Here is a 21,971-nt window from a genome sequence, read left to right on the forward strand (position 1 = left end):
CCCCAAAATTCAGACTCATTAAATTTCCAATGTGCCATCTTGCTCTCTTATTAACTTGGTAATTGTTTACAAGCAGTGATAATACCCAGAGTCATGGCAACTGTCATGGCTGAGTGGACAAAAGTGATCTCCGAGCACCAGGCTGCCATACTAAACATCTACTCTCTGTCCAAAACAGAATTTGGAATGAGGACGAGCTATTTTTTCTGCTCAGTCCTAATAGACAAGATATGCCTTGCTTGCGGGCAACATCAGTGTAAAGATCATTACATTAAACTGTACATTCAGGCACTAATACACTAGGACCTGAAATTTAAGACACTTAAAAAGAATAGCTTTTTTTTCTGTTTGTTCTCATTACGGTACGTTTAGCTGTAATGCCAAGCAACTAATGGAGCGTTTTATAATGTATTTCCTCTTACAATAATAGCGATCTTCTCTCCTGTTCCATTAGAGAAAGAAGCTTAAAGTTGAACATATGGAAACTATAAAGACACCAAAGATATAAATGTAACATGATACCAAGTCCACAACATAAATAAAATAAAATCACAGCAGTTCCTGGTCCCCATCCAATATCACTGAATCAAAGCAGCATTCCATGAAATCTCTCCTTTTGTTCAATGCAAGAAAAATGTATTATTTTAGTTTCCTTTTTTTTGTGTGCTTTGCATTCAATTTGACTTATTTGATTACAAATTTATTTCAAATTCAAGTAAGGTTTACTTGAATAATCCTGCTGTAGGATACTTGAACTTGTGCAAACACTGTTTACCAGTACCTCAGTTGTTCTGCAATCTTTGTTTCATTGTTCTTATTTCTTCTTTTGCTTGTAATTTTCTTTATTTAATTTGTTATTGAACGTTGCCTGTACACTTGAATAATTAATTGAAAAAACCTGAGGAAACCTTTATTTAATGGGAAATATTTAAAGACGAAATGCCATTGTTGTGTGCCCTTGTTAATGTAATTTGTTAATATATAATATACATTACGTTCTCAACAGCGTATTAGTTTGTGCTGTGAAATGATCAAGAATTGTGAAATTTCCCTGGTACTGGTATTTTGACAGTGCCAAAATATATTATTTCCCAAATAACAGGAATCATCTGTGGCAAATAATTGGGTCAAATAAGATCAAACTCAACTTCCTTCAAGAAATGTATCCTCAACAAAAAAGGCTGTTTTGAAGTGGCACTACACAGATGATATTTGAACTCTAATAAAAGCGAGCACCTTACAGCTGCTGTACTTCCTCAGATGACTCATCTCCATCACCGTAGGAGATTTCAGCAGGATGTAGCTCTCGGGGGAGATGGAGTCTAAAGTTCAGTATGTGGGTATTAAAGGAAGAGTGAGCCACGACCTGAGCTCCCTCCACTGAGCTCAGACTGATGAGGGTTTAGCCATTTGGCCTGGATCAGCAGGTCACGTCTGTACGGGTGATGAGCCCTCTGCCCAGCACAGCCCTCAACATGCAAGGTCAGCAACTACCCGCCACCACTAATGCCTGATTCCCAGAGGAATCCAGCAGGTGGAGGCCACGGCCATGCAGCACGAGCAGGAAGCCAAAATGGCACGATGGGCGCGATCTAAAGAAGCAAATCTCTTTCTATCTTCCTTGAGTGCATGATGGGAATGACTTAAATGCAGTTTAACCTTCCTGATGGCCGCCTTCAAAGTCCAAGATCTTCACGAGGTCTCAAAACTGGATTGTACGGCATTCAGAGAGGCTTCTGGATCAGAGGAAGGCTTAAGAAGGACCGATCAAATAAATTAAGCCGTAAGACCACGGCAAATGCAAAGCAGGCCCTCGCATTGTCTGAATTAAACATTATTTTTGTCTATCAGCAGAAGGATGGGGCTGCTTTAATTAAGTTAAGAGTTGCTTGAGAGACAGTTTAACAGGAGGGCATTAAAGAATACCGTAAACAAACAAAAGGAGTGGACAGATAATCCATAAGCAATTAATTAGGGGAGGAACTGTGTGGCTTCCGCACATATCAGTCACATTGAATAATTGCTGGAAAAGAGAGGGATATTTATACACTGTCCCGGGTTAACAAGTCTGTACAAGGAGAGGAGGAATGAGATGAGACACAAGGCTCCCCTTCCTCTCACCGTCCTTTTCTCCCTACTGACTTAGAGCAGTTGCGCAAGATGGTTGACATTGATTTGGTATGCGCAATCTTTACTATTCACGATATATTAGCCAAACCATCTGGAAGGTCAGAGAGGTAATGGCTATTGTATATTTTATGAAGGTGGCTGCAGTTAATCATACGGATGAAGGTGATTTTTGTGAGGCCACACATCATGGTTTTGCTCCAAACCCTAGTGAGCTTCCATGCTGTCTATACAGTCTACACAGGCAGCATCCTAACCAAAATGGAGCCCAACCAATTGTCTTGTTGACTTTATGTGACGAAAGAGAAAAACTGAGCATAAACTAATATACTAAAAATAAAATGAAATAATAAGAGAAAAGAAAATAGTACTGTTAATATTTAGCAATTTAGGCACACTTTTAGGGGTCGAATTTTAACAGGACAAAATTATTTTATAACAACTCTTCACTACTGATTAAAATACAGTTATACTGTTTGTAGAATTGACATTTCCTGACTATTTACCATCTTAAAAAATAAACAAACAAACAAAAGCAAACAAATTAATTACTAAATTAATGCAAAGTTCTGTCATGAAACTCGAGATAGAGCAGGCTGATAGGTCCTTAACTCAACCTGCTTATATTTACCATTATTTTTAGGGCACAGCTGATTGGTTCCTGCTGAATCAGTAGCCAATGAGCTCGCTGATCAACCTTTAAATATTTGGTCAGCATTGCTGTAGCAGCTGCAGCGCACTTTCCCTCCAACTTTCCCGCTCCACCTGTATCTGCTATTGATAATTAATGTGCACTATATTGTACAGCAGCAGCATGTCTTATTTGCTCACAGCAGTGTGTTGTGTATGTATTGGCAGTAGCAAGTTCATGTACTCTGCAGCAGCAATAACCAACAGCAGCAGCAGCGCCAAGACCAAACATATCAACATTGTCATATCCAGCATGCGAAACACTGAGTTGTCATGAAATTAATTAATTAATCATTGAGCTTATTGCAATGGATTCTGGCATTGCCCATGAAGTATACATGCAATTATTTTTATAAAAATAATGGTAGCACTTTATTTCACAGTCCTGTTCTCATGTACATACAATTTACTTATTATAGTTATTACAATAACTGGGTAATAATAACTAGGTACTAACCCTGAACTACCCATAAACCTAACCTTAACCCATGTAGTTAAATTAGTATTACTTACCTAAGAAAGTAATGTTTAATATAAGTACACGCAAGTGCACGTACTGTAAAATAAAGTGCAACCAAAATAACTTATAATACAGCATATTTGAATAACATCTGGAACAGACTTAATTTCAGCAGTATATCAAAAAGAAAATGTTGTCCATGTAGGCAGATAACTGGGGTCCAAAACAAAACCCAAACCATTCAAATACATCACCCATTTCTGTCAGTTTATGTAAGAACAGCGGCTGCATTTATATGTGACCTTTATTTTAAAAACTCCATAAAGCTGAAGGTAGTAATTTTTCACAGTTAAAATGAAATGAATACGCCTTTTCTCATATTCAGAGATAACTATAAGAAAGGTATTAACAGGTTGATTTCTGAAAAGCGTAACACTCTGTCTCTTTGGTGCTAATAAAACATTTCCAACCAGTTGGACAGCAACACTGAATCAACCAACTGAGTGAGTTTGGGGGAAACCAATGCCTTGCGAATGATTGTTCGCAAAACCTGTGTAAAAACAATCATTATTTTTGCAATTCTGTTTATTGCTGGAGGCACAAAAATTACACACTTAACCTTTCAAGAATAAAAGAGCAGAACTGGATTACCACAGTAATTTAGATCATTTCCAGAGACTGGGTCAATAACAAAAGCAGAGTGTGATGAATTTACCTGAATTTCCACACCATAGCCCATGTAGACTGTCACGGTGTATGTGCAGTCCAGATTCGTATTGTCCCAACTCCTGGCTTGCTGTGGCGTCTCTATGTAGCCTCCCGGCGATGTGAAATTGGTGCTGCATGGAGCTGCATTAGAAAAGGTAAAAGGACAGAGAGAGACAGAGAAAGTGTGAGCCTTTCAACAGAGGCCAGCCTTTTCTCATTCTCTCCAGCTCACTTCATTGCATTGTCTCCCATCTTTAATTGTCTTTCAAGGTTTTCTCATTTTCTGTCAGGATCAACAGGGTCAGTTTTCCTGCCCTGCTGTGTAGGAGAACGCAGACAATTCTAGTGAAATGGCAGGTGAGCGAATCTTTTCGGGTAGCCTTGAGGTCTTTCTGCTCTGTCGGCTCCTTTATCTCCCTCTAGAGTAAAGAGCTACTGGTCAAGAGAAATGTCCTCTCTCCATATAAATTCATACTCTTGGCTTAGTTATTAGGGATGTGCAAAATTACATATTTTCATATTTGAATTGTCAGATGATTGTCTGAACAACTTGGCTAGCGGTCTCAAGGAAGCCCTGTATAATTGAACTGCATCACTTCCAACAGCCCAATCAGATCAAAGTTTCTTATTAGGAACTTATACATGAATAAATAGGCGAAATAACTTAGTGATGCACTGATATAAAAAATTTGACCCATATTGATAAGCACATAGATATTAAAATATTATGCTCCTTTGTCTAAAGAGAACAGTAAAACTTTTTAATAAAAGTTGTTTTATGCTAAAGGTGAATTTAGGTATTACATTAAAACATTTTTTGTGTGTTTTTAAATATTAACATTAAGAGTGTTAGATGATGACTAGTAGGTAGTGAAATGTAAGGTAAATGATATGATCATGCACTATTAAATATTCAATATTGGATGATGTAAATTAATTATATATATATAAAAATCTATATCACACATTCTTATTAATAGATAAAACAAACTTGTGCTCAAACTGATGTCAGGGGGCAGTTAAATGAAATTACTTATATAATAATTAATAATAATTGAATAAAAAAATAATAGATTAAAGATTTATTCATATACTGTAATACATATAACAAATTAACAAATGCCCCATGTAATAAAAGAAACAAAAGCTGAAAGCTGAATATACACATTTAAAACACAAATTAATATTCATTTTCAATGACACATTCCCTTGCTTTAAAAAATACTTTCATACATAATATCATATGATTGTTCTGTGATTTTAAAGAGACAAAAAAACAAGATTGAAGTCACAATTAAAAAGCAATTATTGTAAACATTATGGGTTTACAATAATTGCAATACACTCAAAGTCATAGTGAGAAAGGTGTCAAATAGAGCGGCACAAAATCACTTATCCAGTTCCAACGTTAAACCCACATCTTTAGGCACAAGCAGGGCAAGTAAAACTGTGAAGAGCCCTGAATCAAGCATTAGAAAACTGTGAGAAATATATGTAAATCTTAGTCACGCTGATCGTGTGAATGGTACCTGGCGTCTGCGCGGTCGTAATAACCGTTGTAGTGATGATGGTGGAGGTGGTGGTCTCATCATCCAAAGCCCCAGGCATTGATGATGCTTTTACAGCAACATCACTTCCTGGAGTGCCACGTATCTTGATCATCGAAGACTTTTCTTTGTCTCTTTTCACCGGGATAGGCTCGTTGTTTAAGGTCGCAGTGTCATCACCTGTATCTAACTTTTTGGAAGCAGGCGGTGTGGATGTGTGTGCATCAGTAGTGGTCAGTGACGCTACGGTCATGGATATCGGTGGTTCCTCTGTGCTTCTCTGAGTTTCTGCTGAAGGTTTGTGTCGGATGTTGGGCACACGTGGCTGGGTGAGGGCAGCGGCCGATGGAACCAGTGTGGTGGTTCTGGGAGCTGCTACATCAGAGAATGGAGGCGCGTCCTCGTGTGGGACCAGCGGTGTGGACAGATCCTGGACGAGATGGGAACTAGAGGATGGCACTGTGGGATGGTGAGCTGCCCCTCCGCTGTCCTGAAAATACTGCTCGTGGCTTTGGCCTCGGGGGTCGTAAGGCGGGTAGGGCTTAAAAGGTGGATGGTGGTCGAGGCCACTGTAAGGAGGAGCGGTTGTGAAATGGGGCAGGTCTCTGTCTGTGTCCTGTGTGGTGTGATAGGGGTTAGACCCGTCCTCTGCTTCCAGCTGACCTCCTCTTTGGGTGACTGCTAACCTCCCATTCATAAAAGAACCTAGAGGAGGCATTCAATAAAAGCAGAGCTCATTATGAAGCATACAGTACGTTTAGAACAGTGTTAACCTCATCAAAAACAAAACTTCTGATGAAAATGTACATTGTGAAGGTTACATTATGAAGTCAGTGATAAAGTAATGAAACAATCCTAAACAATAGCACCAGTGGACGGAAATGAGAGTTTATTCAGTTAATAGAGTTGTGCTACTTATACACGTAATGTTTTTTATTAAAAACGAGCGGTTTTCACATGATAAAGGATACAAACACAATAGTTTATTGTTAGTTCAATTATATAGTCTACAACTAGACAACTCTTTTGTTTAAAAAAAAAATTAATAAATGTGTAACATATTGTAAAGTGTTTCTCATTTGACTATATATTTCCTTCATGTTCATGTTGTTACAAATAATACTTAGACACAAAGTGACGTATGTAATGTCAAATATACAGTGTAATCATATGAAATTCAAAAGAGACATTTACAAAGCTTTGAAAAGGTGAAATGTGCATTTATCTGTATGAAAACCAATAGAACATTTAAAAAAATGTTTTTTAAATCATAAATGCCTGATTTAAAAAGGAACACGCAAGCCACAAACTTATAAGCACTCATAGTTTACTGTATGTTCTTTTATAATAAATAAACGCATATGTAACAGACGTACTTGATTAAGTAGGCTATTTCATTAAGTCACTTGCAAATTATGTTTCAACCAGAAATGTCGATAAAGGTGCCAGAATTCTGTTGTGTACCTTTATATTAATGTTTAAATTTTACCTAATGTTTGATCCAAATAAAACTAAAATTAATAAATATCCCAAGAAAAATTCTACTGACTTAATTTAAAGGGCATTTTCATCAAACAATAAAAATAAAAATCTGTAAAAACAGAACTATAATAACAACTTGTTCAAACAACTATAGTCCCTTTTAACATATTTCAAAGGCAGCCACCCTCCTTTGTGTAAAGCCTTGCAACTAATTTTCTGTCTTTACCACCCAAGGAGAGGAGGACTGTGTGCTATATGGCATGTGACGCTTTGTGGTTCAGCCATACGCAAAATTGCAAAGCATTCAAACTGTGGGGTCAGAACCCCCAGAACATTAACAAAATGGAAAAGTATCCACTAAATGGATTATGATTGTAGATGCTTTGAAATGCCACGGAGCGTGTGGAGAAAAAAAAGATAAACTCCTTTGCCATAATTGTTCATTTGAATGCTCCCTATCCTCCCCATGCCAATTAATGAGTGCCTACCTTCATCAGGCGGCACGTGGAAATGAGTGGATTTGAGAAGTGTGGCGGTGAAAATGGATCTCCCCACCTGCACCTGGTGAGATGTAATCAGCCGGCCTTCAGGAGGGGAAACTTTTGATTTCACAATGCTTCATTTGCACCCTAATGGCTCTCTTTCTGTTTCATATCTTACTAATAACAATCTGCTCCCAACAATGGAGCCCGGTGTATCTGAAGCGCATTCCCACGAAGGGAAGGGAGAGGATGATATCTCAAACCGAACAGAACTGACGGGCTATTTTTCCCCCTATCCTATGAAGTGTCAGAAGCAAAAGATACACATCGTTTCGTAGAGCGGTGATGTGTGTTTTATGAGAGATTGACTTCGCTTTGAGGGTAAAAATCACATCGACATCTAACGCATTCCCTCACATCCACGCAAGAAGAAAAATGACACATGAGAGACAAAGCAAAGGGCAGGAATTCCTCAATTCCTGTCATATATTTAGAATTCAGCCATTTGTAGATCAAACCCCAAAAGCAGATAGGAAGTTTTAGACAAGGACACCTAGATGCAAAATCATCAGCTCTAAATGTCAATCAGGGTTTTGCTTTATGTTTTATTTATTAGCTGTGCTCTTACATGAGAAATTATGAAATAGCTGATGTCAAATCTCAAGGTTGTTACATTAGACAGTCTGAATGAAATGAATGTGGCTAATATTATGAGGTGAATTATGATCAATTTCACCCTGAGCACAAACATCTCTGGAAAGAAGCGCTCACAGAATGTTGGGAGTCTGGGAGCAAAAAAAAAAAAAAAAAAAGTCAGCATTCCCAAATGCTTCCCAGTGGAAAGTCCCATAGACCCCCTGCACTTCACATAACCCCAGCAATTCATAGTCCAGCTCCTCTAAAAACTCCAGGCAAGACCAAACAGAGGCAGGAGAGTGTTTGATTTGCTCCATTAGTGCTGGTGGAGTATAAACACAATCTCTCAGACTGACTTCACTGTCTGTTCAAAGGTCCCTCAGTGCTGTGCTCTTCAATGGCTGGATTTGACTTTTAAATGACCATGAGCTTGCCTTAGAAGCTTTTTACACAAACCAGCGGGGGAGTGTGGGCTTTGTTTTACCCTCTGTTGCATTTTCTCTTAACTTGCAAATAGGTATGTTCAGTGAACTCCTGTTTAAATAGTGCCCTTTAGGCGCGAAACACAACGAAGAGGAGGAATAACTGCAAATAACAGCTGGAGGGAGGAGTGGGGTGTCTCTCATTTTTATGCCAAAAGTTGCCCTGAGACATCTGTAAAGCAGCACATCAGTTAGTAGTCATTATTTATAAGACGCTTTTATCCAAAGTGAATTACAAGCACAGGTATTACCGGAGCAATCTCTCTGGAGCGACCTGGCTTCGTTCCTGCTTTCACATCCTCCTAAAAATGCTCCTACTTTTGAGGTCACAAATTGTCCCCGTGTTTTTGCACATTGCATGCACTTTTCTATTAGAGCTACAGTAGAAATAGAAGTTTGCCACACATAAATAAATAAATACAACTATATATACAGGTGAAACTCGAAAAATTAGTATATATCGTACAAAAGTTAGTTTATTTCAGTAATTCAACTTGAAACTAATATATTATATAGACTCATTACATGCAAAGTGAGATATTTTAAGCCTTTATTTGTTATAATTTTGATGACTATGGCTTACAGCTATTAAAACCTTTTCACAATATTCTAATTTTGAATTTGGGGTTTTCGTAAGCTGTAAGCCATAATCATCTAAATTATAACAAATAAAGGCTTGAAATATCTCACTTTGCATGTAATGAGTCTGTATAATATATTAGTTTCACCTTTTAAGTTGAATTACTGAAATAAATGAACTTTTGCACCATATTCTAATCTTTCAAGTTTCACCTGTATATCTAAATAATATAAAAACTAAAAATATATATATTTGTGAATCATATTGGCCCCATATAATTTATTATTCATTTCATAGGGTAGGCTCATAATTGCATGTCATCTGAATAAATAAATAAATAAATAAACCAACCAACCAACCAACAAACAAACAAACAAACAAACAAACAAATAGTTTGTGTGAATTCCAACAGGGCTAAATACATTGTTATGAAAGATAGAAGATAGAAGATAGTCTAAAAGGTTTATTACAGGTCTAAAGTTCTTACTTGCCATGTATCACAACTGTTCAGTCTTTTCAACCATATAAGTTTATTTTATGTTATTTAAATACACATTTAAAAAAAATATATTAAAGTTTGTAAAATACACACTGATATGGAAGCGGCAATAATAGTCCTTTCCCATATAATTTGACGACGTGTTTTATTGATATCAGATACACACTGCGTATGTAATTCTAAAGTTATTCTTCTTATTATAAACTATAATTTCACTTTTCCCAGTTCACCGGCCCATTACTTTCATGTGTTTTTGTGGCTGCGGTGTGTCACGTGACAAGGATGCGAGGCGATCACTGGACATGCACGCCGTCCCCCTAACTGGTGCCCCCTCAAAAATACCAAGTGCATGACGCCCCTGTCATCATCCAAAACCAGCCTAGAGATGGATACTGCTTCATCTCCCAGAGCTTATGTACCAGCTGTGTGGTTGGAGGACGGAGAGTTTGAATTTGATACTAAACCTTGACGGGCAGTAGGCGGGCACTCTTCTGTGATGTCTTTCCACATGCCACTCAGCAAAAACCTTAACTCCTTTTTTTCCTTACCACTGTTTGCATTGATTAAATTATTACTGCCTCCCTGGAAGGATGTTTTTGCTGTCGCTTTAAGTGGGTTTTGATAACAGCTCAGCAAGGAGACCGGTATCGTGTTTTAAGAGAGAGACAGATGGTGAGAAAAAGGAGACGGAGAGACAGAGACAGAGAGAAAACACACACCACAAGCCACAAGCTATAGTGAAAACTACAAAAAAGAGAGAAAGACTGTGAGGCAAAATACTCCCCTCCCTATTGTGTACAGCTAGCATCAATAATACACCAGGGAAAATAGCACCTCCCTCACAGCTATACGTCTTCAGCCTCCACTGAGGGAAAAAAACCCTGCAGGAAGAAGCACACTGCCAAGTCTAAGTTATGAAAAAGAAAACAAGAGGGAAATAAAAATCAAACTGCACTTCTGCCAGAGGAAGTAACTACATCTGACATCACTCATTTAAGTTGAGCTGCGTAGTTCACTGAAATGACGGTACCGGAAATATACATAGTTTAGTGTTTAAGGAGCTTAAATGACTCATCACACCTCTCTATTCATCTACCTTCCCAGTCAAGGTTTCTCCATCTCCTTCCCATTAACAGTCATGCCGCCCTTTCCTTTTATTGTCCTCCACCTCTATCTCTCCCCACCTCCTTCTTTCAGCCGAAGTCAGTCCAACTCGGAGAGACACAAAGGCCGACTGAGTGATGGAGAACCGCCTCAAGAGGAACTTTGATGTTTATCATTGAGCTTTTCAAAGACTGTAACTAAAAATGGGGCTTATCTTGAACAGACCGCAGAATTCTAAATAAACGGAGCTGATTACATTTCCGAGCGTTTTCATTCACCGCAGGAACGGTTCGCGGAAAGGCCTAAAAACACTATTTGTTCCATCGGTTTTTCTTCTGAAAAAAAGACAGAAAAAACCTCTCTACAGGTGCTTTTTTTAACCCTATTTTTACAAGGTCAGAATAAAACTAAGCAATCCGACCATTTATCCAATCATTCCACGCAGGTCTTTGAGAACACAAGGATGGTGGTAACAAAATGCTTTCTACAAACTGTAAGTAAGCCTAAAATCAATGCGAGCGGTGGTCACAACCCCTTTTACTTCCACAATATGACATGTTGAAACAGGATATTAAATGAGAATATTAAGTGGAAATGAGTGAAAAAGTGTGCGTTTCATATCAGAATGGAGTCAGATTGAATGCAAGTTTGCTAAAACAATGTGTGAATTAAGCTATTAGGGTATTGTTTAACAGTGAAGGACTGTGTGGGCTAAGTGACAGGAATGGAAAGTTGTTGTAGAGCTGAAGTTATTGCAATTTGATTAATGAGGCACTTACAATGGAAGAAAGCTGGGTCATTTTAAACATGAAAATGCTCTTTCAATAGTGTGCACATAGTCAACAGTTTAGTGTGAGGAAAATCACTTACAAACCTTTTCTGTGTAAAGTTACACTGCTGTTCAAAAATTTGGGGTTGGTAAGATTTCCTTAAAGTTTATGAAAGAAGTCTCTTTTATTTGCACTTATTGGATTAAAAACACAGTAAAAAGAGTAGTAAAAACAATAATATGATGAAATATTATTCAAATTTGAAATTGTTCTATTGTAATGTATTTAAAAGTGTAATTTATTCCAAATACATTTTCAGCAGTCATTAATCCAGTCTTCAGTCACATTATTCTTCAGAAATCATTCTAATATGCTGATTTGATGTTCAAAACACATTTATTATTATCAATATTGGAAAAATAATTGTGTTGCTTAATGTTTTTGTGGAAACTGATACTTTTTTCAGGAGTCTTTGATTAGAAAGTAGGAAAAAGAACTAAATTTATTTGAAATATACTATTATGCAATTGTCACGATTCGAATGGCTGTTGTATTAAGCGCACGATGAAAGGAGTAGATAACAAAAAAAACAGTCTTTATTAAATCCCAACAGAAAACTCGCAGGAGGAAACAATAACAACCACATAGAAACCTGATACCGGACAAGGGAACTGAAAGAACCGAGGGCTTAAATACTGACAAGGAGTAATCAAAGTAAAATAGGACATCACGAAAACTAATAGGAACACAGGCAGGCAACAGAGGGAAACCAGAACACTGAAAACGAAACCAAAACAGACCATAGCCTACATGTTGTAGGATATTGTTATAGGATGTTGCTGAATACATATATCAATTAAAAATATTAAAGGAGAACTCCGGTCAATTTTAACATTGAGCTCAATTTTTAGTAAATTTGGAGTGCTGTCAATACAGAGAACAACGACAAAAATCGGTGTTGCCTACACTGTGTTATCCTATTTTTAAAATTTGCACCCTATTGACTTGAAAGGGGCAAGTTTTAAACCTGCTTTTATCCTCTTAACATCTTTGATGTGTCATACAAGTGCCCAGCCATGTTGAGTGATTCCTTCAGAGTGAACACGGTGAATCTGACTGCAGGAGATGTGAAAGATATGAATAAAAATTATGTTATATCAGCCAGCGCACAGACCTGTATTTACTTCCTGTTTTCGGTGGAAGTCCAAAGTAGTCGATTGTCGAGTTCACGCGCGTGATCATAGTAACTAAACCTATGCGCGTGAACTCGACAATCGACTACTTTGGACTTCGACCGAAAACAGGAAGTAAATACAGGTCTGTGCGCTGGCTGATATAACATCATTTTTATTCATATCTTTCACATCTACTGCAGTCAGATTAACCCGTGTTCACTCTGAAGGAATCACTCAACATGGCTGGGCACTTGTAATGACACATCAAGGATGATAAGACTAAGAACTGGTTAAGTTTAAAACTTGCCCCATTCAAGTCAATAGGGTGTACATTTTAAAAAGAGGATAACACAGTGTAGGTAACACCGATTTTTGTCGTTGTTCTCTGTATTGACAGCACTCCAAATTTACTAAAAATTGAGCTCAATGTTAAAATTGACCGGAGTTCTCCTTTAAATCTTACTGACCCCAAACTTTTGAGGAGCTCAATAAACAAGTTTTAGACAGAATAATGAATGTAAGTGCTTTTTATAAGACGTGATATGATTTGCATTTTTACTTTTAAATCCTCCAAAAAAAAAAATAACTAGAATATTATTTTAAGAAGTGTAATCGTATCAGATCTAAATATAATAACTGCACACATCTGCTTACAGCCATACATGCACGCACACAACTCTACTTATCCCCAGATGGAACTTGAAAGAATGTCACTTCAGTTATGATGAGCCCTTTCAGAGAGCATGAGGGAAATTAAGGGGAGAAGTGAGATGAGGTGGCTGCATCACCCCCTAAATTGATTTTCTTTGATTCGTGTCTTCCCCACTCACAGTTCAACACTTACACTCCACACACACAAGGCTTCATAATTAATCTATTTGGATGGCAGAGAGCTGCTCACAGACTCCAATTATATGTAGAGAGGGAGGGAGAGAGGGAGAGAGAGAGAGAGAGAGAGAGAGAGAGAGAGAGAGAGAGAGAGAGAGAGAGAGAGAGAGAGAGAGAGAGAGAGAGAGAGAGAGAGAGAGAGAGAGAGAGAGAGAGAGAGAGAGAGAGAGAGAGAGAGAGAGAGAGAGAGAGAGAGAGAGAGAGAGAGAGAGAGAGAGAGAGAGAGAGAGAGAGAGAGAGAGAGAGAGAGAGGGGTGAGTAATCGCTTCCACGGCACACAAACTTTTACATTTATTTTTTTAACACTTAACTGTATTTTATATACCTTAAATCTTTAATCCAACTCATTATATAACGTTTGAATTAGTAAATAAATAAATGTATGGTTTATCTGGATGTTGAACTGTATCATATGTTCGATGGGCGAGTGAATAATGACTGAATGTCATTCCAGGCGATTGATCCTGTAATAAGGCTACTGTAAAGTTACTACATGCCATAACAGATCATGAAAAATCATTTGCACAAGACCTAAAAAAAACACCAAAAAAAAAACAGAAACACCATGGAAACAGAACACACTGGAAACCATATTGGCATTCTTGAATAATGCCAGCAAAGGATGCATCTAAAGACACACACACACACACACACTTTAATCTACTAAAGTAAACAATGACGATGTGAAACGTTTTTCAGTGTGGTAGCAGCCTGACAAATCCTGCAGCATTGCTCTGACACATTCCAACACCCTTCATTATCTTCAACCCCGTCACACATAATTCAAAGGCTCTTTGAAACTTCAAGCTGGGAGAGAAAGCGTTCTCTTTCAGCCCTATTCTGTCACAACAGAGAGCAATCCAAGTTACTAGGGAAAGAATAGTGAGTTGGTTTGACATCTTTCACAATTCATCAGAGATAACAAAGGCAATTTGCAGTACCTGCGAAACACAAATAAGTCGCACAGTCTCTGAACGCAAATAAAATATGATGGTAAAGTAATCAGAGCATTAAAAGGTCTAAGAAAACATCCTCGCTGCAGTCTACCGGGCGCCTGATTTCTGCTGGATGATACACGAAGAAAGGCAAAAAACAGTTTCCTAGACTCAATTGAGTGTGTTGTGTTTACTTCAGACAGGGATTGTGATTGCTCCAGTCATTTGCATCAGATTGCTTCACAATTGTGATGAAACAAGCAGTTATTTTTAAGCTGCTCTCATCGCTAACTTAATAAAGACCTGTTGTGAACTAGAAAAAGTAGCATTGGTTTTGTTGAGCGTTGAAAGTAATAGTGATTGCTGTGGCACTCCAGCAACTTTGAGTGTATCTAAACAGCTCGAATCTTGAAGCTCTAGCTTTACAAAGTGATGACAAGTAATACAAGCACAACATTTTTCCAAGGTTACTGGAGAAATCTGGTTGTACAATTCTGTAAGTTCTGTGCATATTAAAGGCTCTATCAGTGCATTGTTTTAAAGAATGCAACAATACTATTTGATTGTTATCAATATCATGAAGAGAATTTATTCTCATTATTTGAACTTTACGTGTTGGACTCTCAACTTTACTGACTAATTCATCAAATAATAAAACAAAAAACAAAAAACAAAAAGAAAATTAAATTACTACATGATTGACTAAATCAAATAAATAATTAAATTGTGTGCATGTGTGTGTGTGTGTATACATAAAATGAACAATACTTTTTTTATATATATATCAGAGAAATGAATCAAACAATTAACAAAATGAAAAATATAATTATAAAATTATATATAAAATAAATAAAATTGTGATATAGCTTACCATGTGAGTATACATTTATACATATGTGTGTGTGTCATAGATTGTGTTGCTAGAACACGAAGATAAGGCAGTCTTTAATAAATCCACAAAGATTAGCGTATCACACATCCAAACATAAATGAGACCCAACAACAATGAACAGAAACAAGGGAACTTAAAAACAGGTGCAAACGAGGTGATTAACTACACAGCTGACAGAGATGAAGACTCAAACCAGAAACCATGACAACAAACTAGTGGCGGGTAATAGTGCAAACAGCACTGAGTGAAACTGTGACAGTGTGTCTATAGTGTATATAGTTGTGTGTATATAGTACAGTGTGTCTATAGTTATAATAAAGTTTTAAATTGTACTGAATTGATGTGTTAAACTGACATCCTAACAAAGTAGCAAAAGTAAAGCTATAGTACAAATCTCTTTATAAATCTCTGCAGAGCAATAGCTATAACTCCATACTTATACATATCACAGTTCTGTCTCCTAACTTCTAACGTTCAATGTCTTCATTCATGATCTAGAGTCACTGCACTGTCAACTGCTCCACTCTTTACTGTCACTTCCCCTTGTCACCTCTGGAGATGTCTGAGGGTTCACCTGTGTGCTAGATCTAAAGGTAATAAAGGCTGTGCCCCCTGCTACACACAGCAGCACAGGTGTACGTGTCCTTTCTTCCATTCCGCACGCCACAGTGGAAAGGTCACTCTCACATCTCCATAATGACCAGAGACAAAGAACAAGCAGGGCGGATCAATGCAAGGACACCTGCTATCAGTGGCTGCTTATCGACCAGCAGCCAAGAGGAGCCAGTGATGCACTCAGGCAGGCGTCACCTACTCCATCCCAGCGGAGAAACAGAGATAGAGCACTACCCAGACAATGTATCGATCTCCTTCCCTTCACCATTTGTAAAGACAATCAACAAACCAGAGCAGAAAGTGAGACTCAACGTATAAAGTGACAAACGGTGTTAAGTAGGAACGCACGGCTTATAAAATTAACAAAATACTGTCAGTTGATACTGACTTTTACTTATTCACCTATTTGAACTTTTAAGATGAGATACAAATTCTACTAAGTAAGAAAATGTCTGTTTATGTCAAAAGGATTCCTGTTGTTGAGAGTTTCTGACAGGTATGCATCCGTGTGTTGCATGGCATCTAAACCTGCAGTATGTCCATGCTGAACCAAGCCTGGCTGTGTTTATTCCATGGGGTCTGTCCTTGTACCATCAATCTAATTGTGTTTATAGTGCATCATGCGAGCACTCTTGTTTTTTGTCCGTAACAAAGTAATAATCTTGGCCCAAGCATGGCTGAGATACAATAAACAGAATCTGATGCAATGCTTGGTCATCACTTCGCTTATAAAAGAGTCTTTTCAGACCAGCTCCATTGTCAGTAGAAACTTCAGTGCAATGACTGATGGGAATGTGTCATCTGCAAATGCTACTGATGCACTCATCTCCCTTGTTATTTCTTCAAATGGGGAGAGAAGTGAAATTATGTTCTCAATTAAACCCCACGGGAGGGCACTGAATGTCACGGGCTGATCATAATCTGCTGAGTAAACCGTGTGTGCTCATGTTTGCTCTAAGAGGCTTTTCAGCACACAGAACATGCTGTTCCACCTTGTTGTGACATCTTGCTGTAGCATTATTGGTGGCATTCCCAAATGAAAGTAGAGAATGACTACAAAGAGTAATGGAGCATGCTGTTCAAGGCTCTTTTCAGATGGCAAATTGAATTTGAGGGGTTGAATGAGTTTACTATGGTTTCCCCTCTTGTTATATATAGTGATTTTGTTAACCTTAGACTGTATAACAAGTATACCTCACCAAGGCTGCATTAATTTTTATCAAAAATATTGTATATATATATATATATTGAATATTGTATACATATATATATACAATTGAATATTGTATATATATATATATATATATATATATATATATATATATATATATATATATATATATATATATATATATATATATATATATATATATATATATATATATAAGGTCATTTATTTATGTGATGCAAAGCTGAATTTTCAGCATCATTACTCCTGTCAGAAATCAATCATTCTAATATGCTGATTTGGTGCTCAAGAAACATTTCTTATTATTTTCAATGTTTCAAAACTGTTGTACTAAGTATTTTTTGGAAACGTCTTGGAAAATTTTAATGCTTGCTGAATAAAAGTATTTATTATAACACTGTAAACTTAAAACTAATAAAAAATATAGTGTTTTACTAAAAAAAAATAGATTTGTGCAATTAGTTCATCATCATCATCTTTAAATTCTGATATTACTTTGATCAATAATTAGGAGCTAAATATGATGTTCGAAGTGCAAAGGGCTCAAATGATTGCATTAGAAAGTTACCAATTCTAATCTCTAGAGACGCACACTTCACAGTCATGTTCACTTCATCAAGTAACAAGAAACACTTCTCACCAATGCCAACCCAGAGTGTGCATATCTAGTATCCTAATACTGCAACCGAGGCAACAGAGGAACAGGATATAAAATGTCAGCATCAGACATCATTTTGAGGTACAAGACCTCAATATGTCACATTTCTGAACACGACAGCCTTGAACAGATCATGGTGAAAATTTGATGTGCTGCCTGAATAGGAATAAACAAACTGTCACAGAGTCAAAGAGTCTGCCTGAGCTCGCTGACCTGATAAAACCCCAAACCAGAAGTGTCCTGACTGCAGCGTGTTCGTGCATTTTTAGCTTACAAAACAAACAGCTTGGACTGAGAAAGCTCAAGGGGGAAAAAAGAGATTCCAGCCAAAGTCGGTGACATACCGCGGTTGAGTCAGACTGGGGGAAAGACGGAAAACTGGATTTGCTCTGCTGGGGTATAATATAAGAATTAAGCCCTTTAGAGGCATTCATGAGGGCCTAAGAAGGGTTTGCATGAGTTGATCCAGGAACTTGAGAACATGGATGATCAATATAGTATATTATTGCATGGATCGTTCCAGTGTTTATAGTATCTAATTTTGTTTCATGCATATAATGTACTGTCTCTTTCCAGAGTCTGAATTTTCATAAATCTTCACAACAGAAAAGAAATCAATGCTTTGTGTTTTGATGCCAAACATGCTCCTTAACAAAGAAGATTCCTGACCAGTCAAATGATGAGCATTAAAACAATAAACAAAAACAGCAATGATAAATGCCCCCTTTTTATCCAATTAGCAGCCCCCAAACAGATCACTTTCTTCACTTTCCCATTCACTCAGCTCCTGATCTCCCTTTGCACCCCGGACACTTTCGTTCCCATTTATTTAGACCCTTCCTGGAATACAGGTCTTTTGTGTTCCTGTTTAAAAACTGCCTTTTGTTTGGATGCAGAAAACATTCACCCTTGAGCAACAGATTAGCAGTGCTGGCTCTTTGTGAGGCTGTACAAAGCCAGAGCAATTAAGGCTCTTCTTCCCCTTAACAAGCTTTAATCCAGACATGCTTTCATTTCATTTCATCTTTCCCTGCTTGTGCCAGCAAGACTGAGAGATGTTCCCCTGTGCTTCATATACAGTGCCAATCGGCAGGCGCTGCTCTCAGAGCCTAATCCGTGTCATCTGTGTGCCGAGGAAAACTGCGCTTCATTAAACCGAGACATCTGATGCTGTAAAGTTTTACCACAGAAACTGTCATGGTTATTACATGCTTCACAGTCTATGTTATGGATGTTACTTACTCAGTATATTCTCTTAAAATGGATGATTTATGGGGTGAATCTTTGAAATAGATTTAAATAATACTTTGTATTATTATGGTAATAACCAAATCTTAAACACTACATTTTTATTTTCAGACTAATTAAAAGTGGTCATTTTCTCAAATAAAAAAAAACATGAAAATTTATCAAAATTCTAAAATGTAATTAAATTGCAGAGATTTTTTCTTAAATATATATTTTTTTATTCAGCATGGATGCATTAAATTGATCAAAAGTGACAGTAAATATATTTATAAAGTTACAAAATATTTCTTGAAACTAAACTAACAAAAATAAGCAACATAAGAAGACGAAAAAGAAATGTTTTTGAGCAGCAAATCAGCATATCAGAATGATTTCTGATTGATCATGTGACACTGAAGACTGGAGTAAAAATTTAGCTTTATCATCACAGGAATAAATTTAAGCCTTGATTTTAAAATATATTAAAAATAGAAAACCATTACATCAAATTTTAATAATATTTCACAATATTACTGGTTATTATTACAAATGCAGCGCTGGTGAGTTTAAGAGGCTTCTTTCAAAAACGCGCACACACACACACAGTACATACATGTATTTTTGTTCAAGTACTTTTATGATAAACATCTGAGATAATGATACTTATGAAATATAAATGAGCTATGAAAAAAGAGCAACCTCTGAGTCTCTGAGTGTACAGTTTGTTACACATGCTGTACAACTGGCTTCGTTATACCAGTTTATTTTATCACTTGTGAAAATGCTACCCTTAAAAAAGTCCCCCAGAGGTTTATTATGGTGCAGGCATGATCCATGATGTCATTTTAAAATGATCTACATAACACTTTAACTTCTTGTGCAATACATCTACATATTTTACAGTTTAGACAACGTTTTTGAATGGCGGCTGCTGTCAAAGATTACAACTATACGCCTTAACAATACCAACATTCTGTGTATTTGTGCACAGTAGGTTTCCACAAAACACTAGCGGCATATCAATGGAGTGCTGGAACACTTTGCGATGGAAAACAGGCTAATCAGCCTCTTCAGGCAATACACAGGAGGAGACGTTGAATGACATTAGACTCTAATTTCCAGCCGTCATTATCTCATTACTCTGAGAAGGCAAAACAGAAAAACAAGATCCAATTTCTCTCCAATCCAGGGTTAAGAATGCTGAATGCAGCACTATCAGCTCTCATAGTTCTTCTGCACTTTCTTTGGACTTTTATCTGAGGGGTAATTTCACTAAACTGTTGCACCACATCCATCATCACTAATATGGCTGAGTATCAATACAGATTTTTTTTGATTCAATTTGATTCCAGTTCACAAGCTCTCAATTGGATTCAATTTAGAATCACTTTCTCTCAGCTAATGCTGTAAATGCTTGCAAAGGGAAACCTCCCATATAGTGTTTATAAAAATTAAAAACATAATACATATTAATAAAAGAAAATGCCCAACAACATGCCCCAAACTATGCAACAGATAAAAATCAATACAAAACCAAAAACTGCTGTGAACCAAATTAAGTCAACTTTGCATCTCCTTCAAACTGCTGCTATATCAAAGTCAAATTGTTAAAAAATATATAATCTCATTAACACTTTGTGAATGATTAATTTGAAGAACCAGCCCATAGGAGTCATTTGTACATGAATCGGACTACATTGGTTGTGGAGTATGTTTTTGATTGGGTAAAAAGAGCCCCTGTAGTCATTTGTTTGTGAATCAGGCTACACTGATCTCACTTCCTTTTTTGATTCACTAAAAAGAACCTATTTGAAAGAGTCATTTGTTTGTCAACCAGACTAGACTAGTCTCACTGCATGCCTTTGATTCACTAAAAACACCAATTTAAGAGTCATTTTTTTCATGAATCAAATTCATTTGGCATTGCTTTTATGGCTCATCTGTTTGTGAATAACATCTCATGTCTGTTTTTATAAAAGAAAAAGAAAAAGAACTGGATTTAAAGAGTCATTTGTTTGTAAATGTGACGACACTGGTTGTGCTTAATGTTTTTATTTTCCCAAAAAGAACAAGTTTAAAAAGAGTCACTCATTTGTTTTGTGAATTGGACAAATCTACCTTTTTTTATATTGGGAGACAGAATAGGTGGGAGTCCCTGGGCCTGTAAAGGTCAACAACCCCCGCTTCAGTGAATCGGACACTAAAACAAATGCAGATATAATAAATGGCACATTCTCCCCCCTGAATATGCTAAAACTGTTCATGGATGAAAACACATACGGCTGCATTTATTTCCCCGCTCTTGTATTTTAGAGTGCAATTAAGCAAAAAGCCACAGAACACAGCATCTATTACATGATGACTAATGAGAACGTCTATTCTGCCTCCTTTGGTTTGCAAAGGTCTTTGGATTTTGCCAGGTGGCTAGTCTGTGCCACCTGACGCCATGTTGCCTCAGTCAGCACACTCATTTCCCTTCATTAACAGCTGCTAAACCAGCACTTTACACTCCGTACGCACGCTTCTCATTCCAGCTCACTAGCACGGCTCTTCAGGGACTGACAAATAACTGCATCCTAATGGTTCCAATGTGCTCATTTCACATGACCTTTTGTTAATGCCAGGAAACCACCTCCTAAACGCACATTAGCATGATGCAAGTCATCGCCACCGCTACCCTTCAAAGCCTGCCAAATATCCATCCCCACGGAATAGCTTTTACTGCTGCTGTTAATGAAGATGTCCTACTAAAAATCATCGTCTCAAGCAGGGTGCCGAAAAGGTAAGGAAATGTAAAAATACTCCAAAAGAATCTCATCCTTCTG

The 21,971-nt window shown here is 37.2% G+C and overlaps 1 protein-coding gene across 8 annotated transcripts in view; it reads right to left on the bottom strand.

The window, feature by feature from the left end:
• sez6b (seizure related 6 homolog b) overlaps positions 1-21,971 on the bottom strand; it is a 213,469-nt gene that overhangs the window by 79,223 nt on the left and 112,275 nt on the right. For all 8 annotated transcript variants that reach the window (XM_079608882.1, XM_079608884.1, XM_079608883.1 and 5 more), the window contains 2 exons: positions 5,515-6,237; positions 3,993-4,126 (listed from right to left, as the gene is read on the bottom strand). In XM_079608882.1, the coding sequence (XP_079465008.1) occupies positions 3,993-4,126; positions 5,515-6,237 (857 nt within the window). The remainder of the gene's footprint in view (positions 1-3,992; positions 4,127-5,514; positions 6,238-21,971) is intronic.

Source organism: Phoxinus phoxinus (genome assembly GCF_949152265.1).
Source record: "Phoxinus phoxinus genome assembly, chromosome: 4".
In the NCBI taxonomy this organism is placed as follows: domain Eukaryota; kingdom Metazoa; phylum Chordata; class Actinopteri; order Cypriniformes; family Leuciscidae; genus Phoxinus; species Phoxinus phoxinus.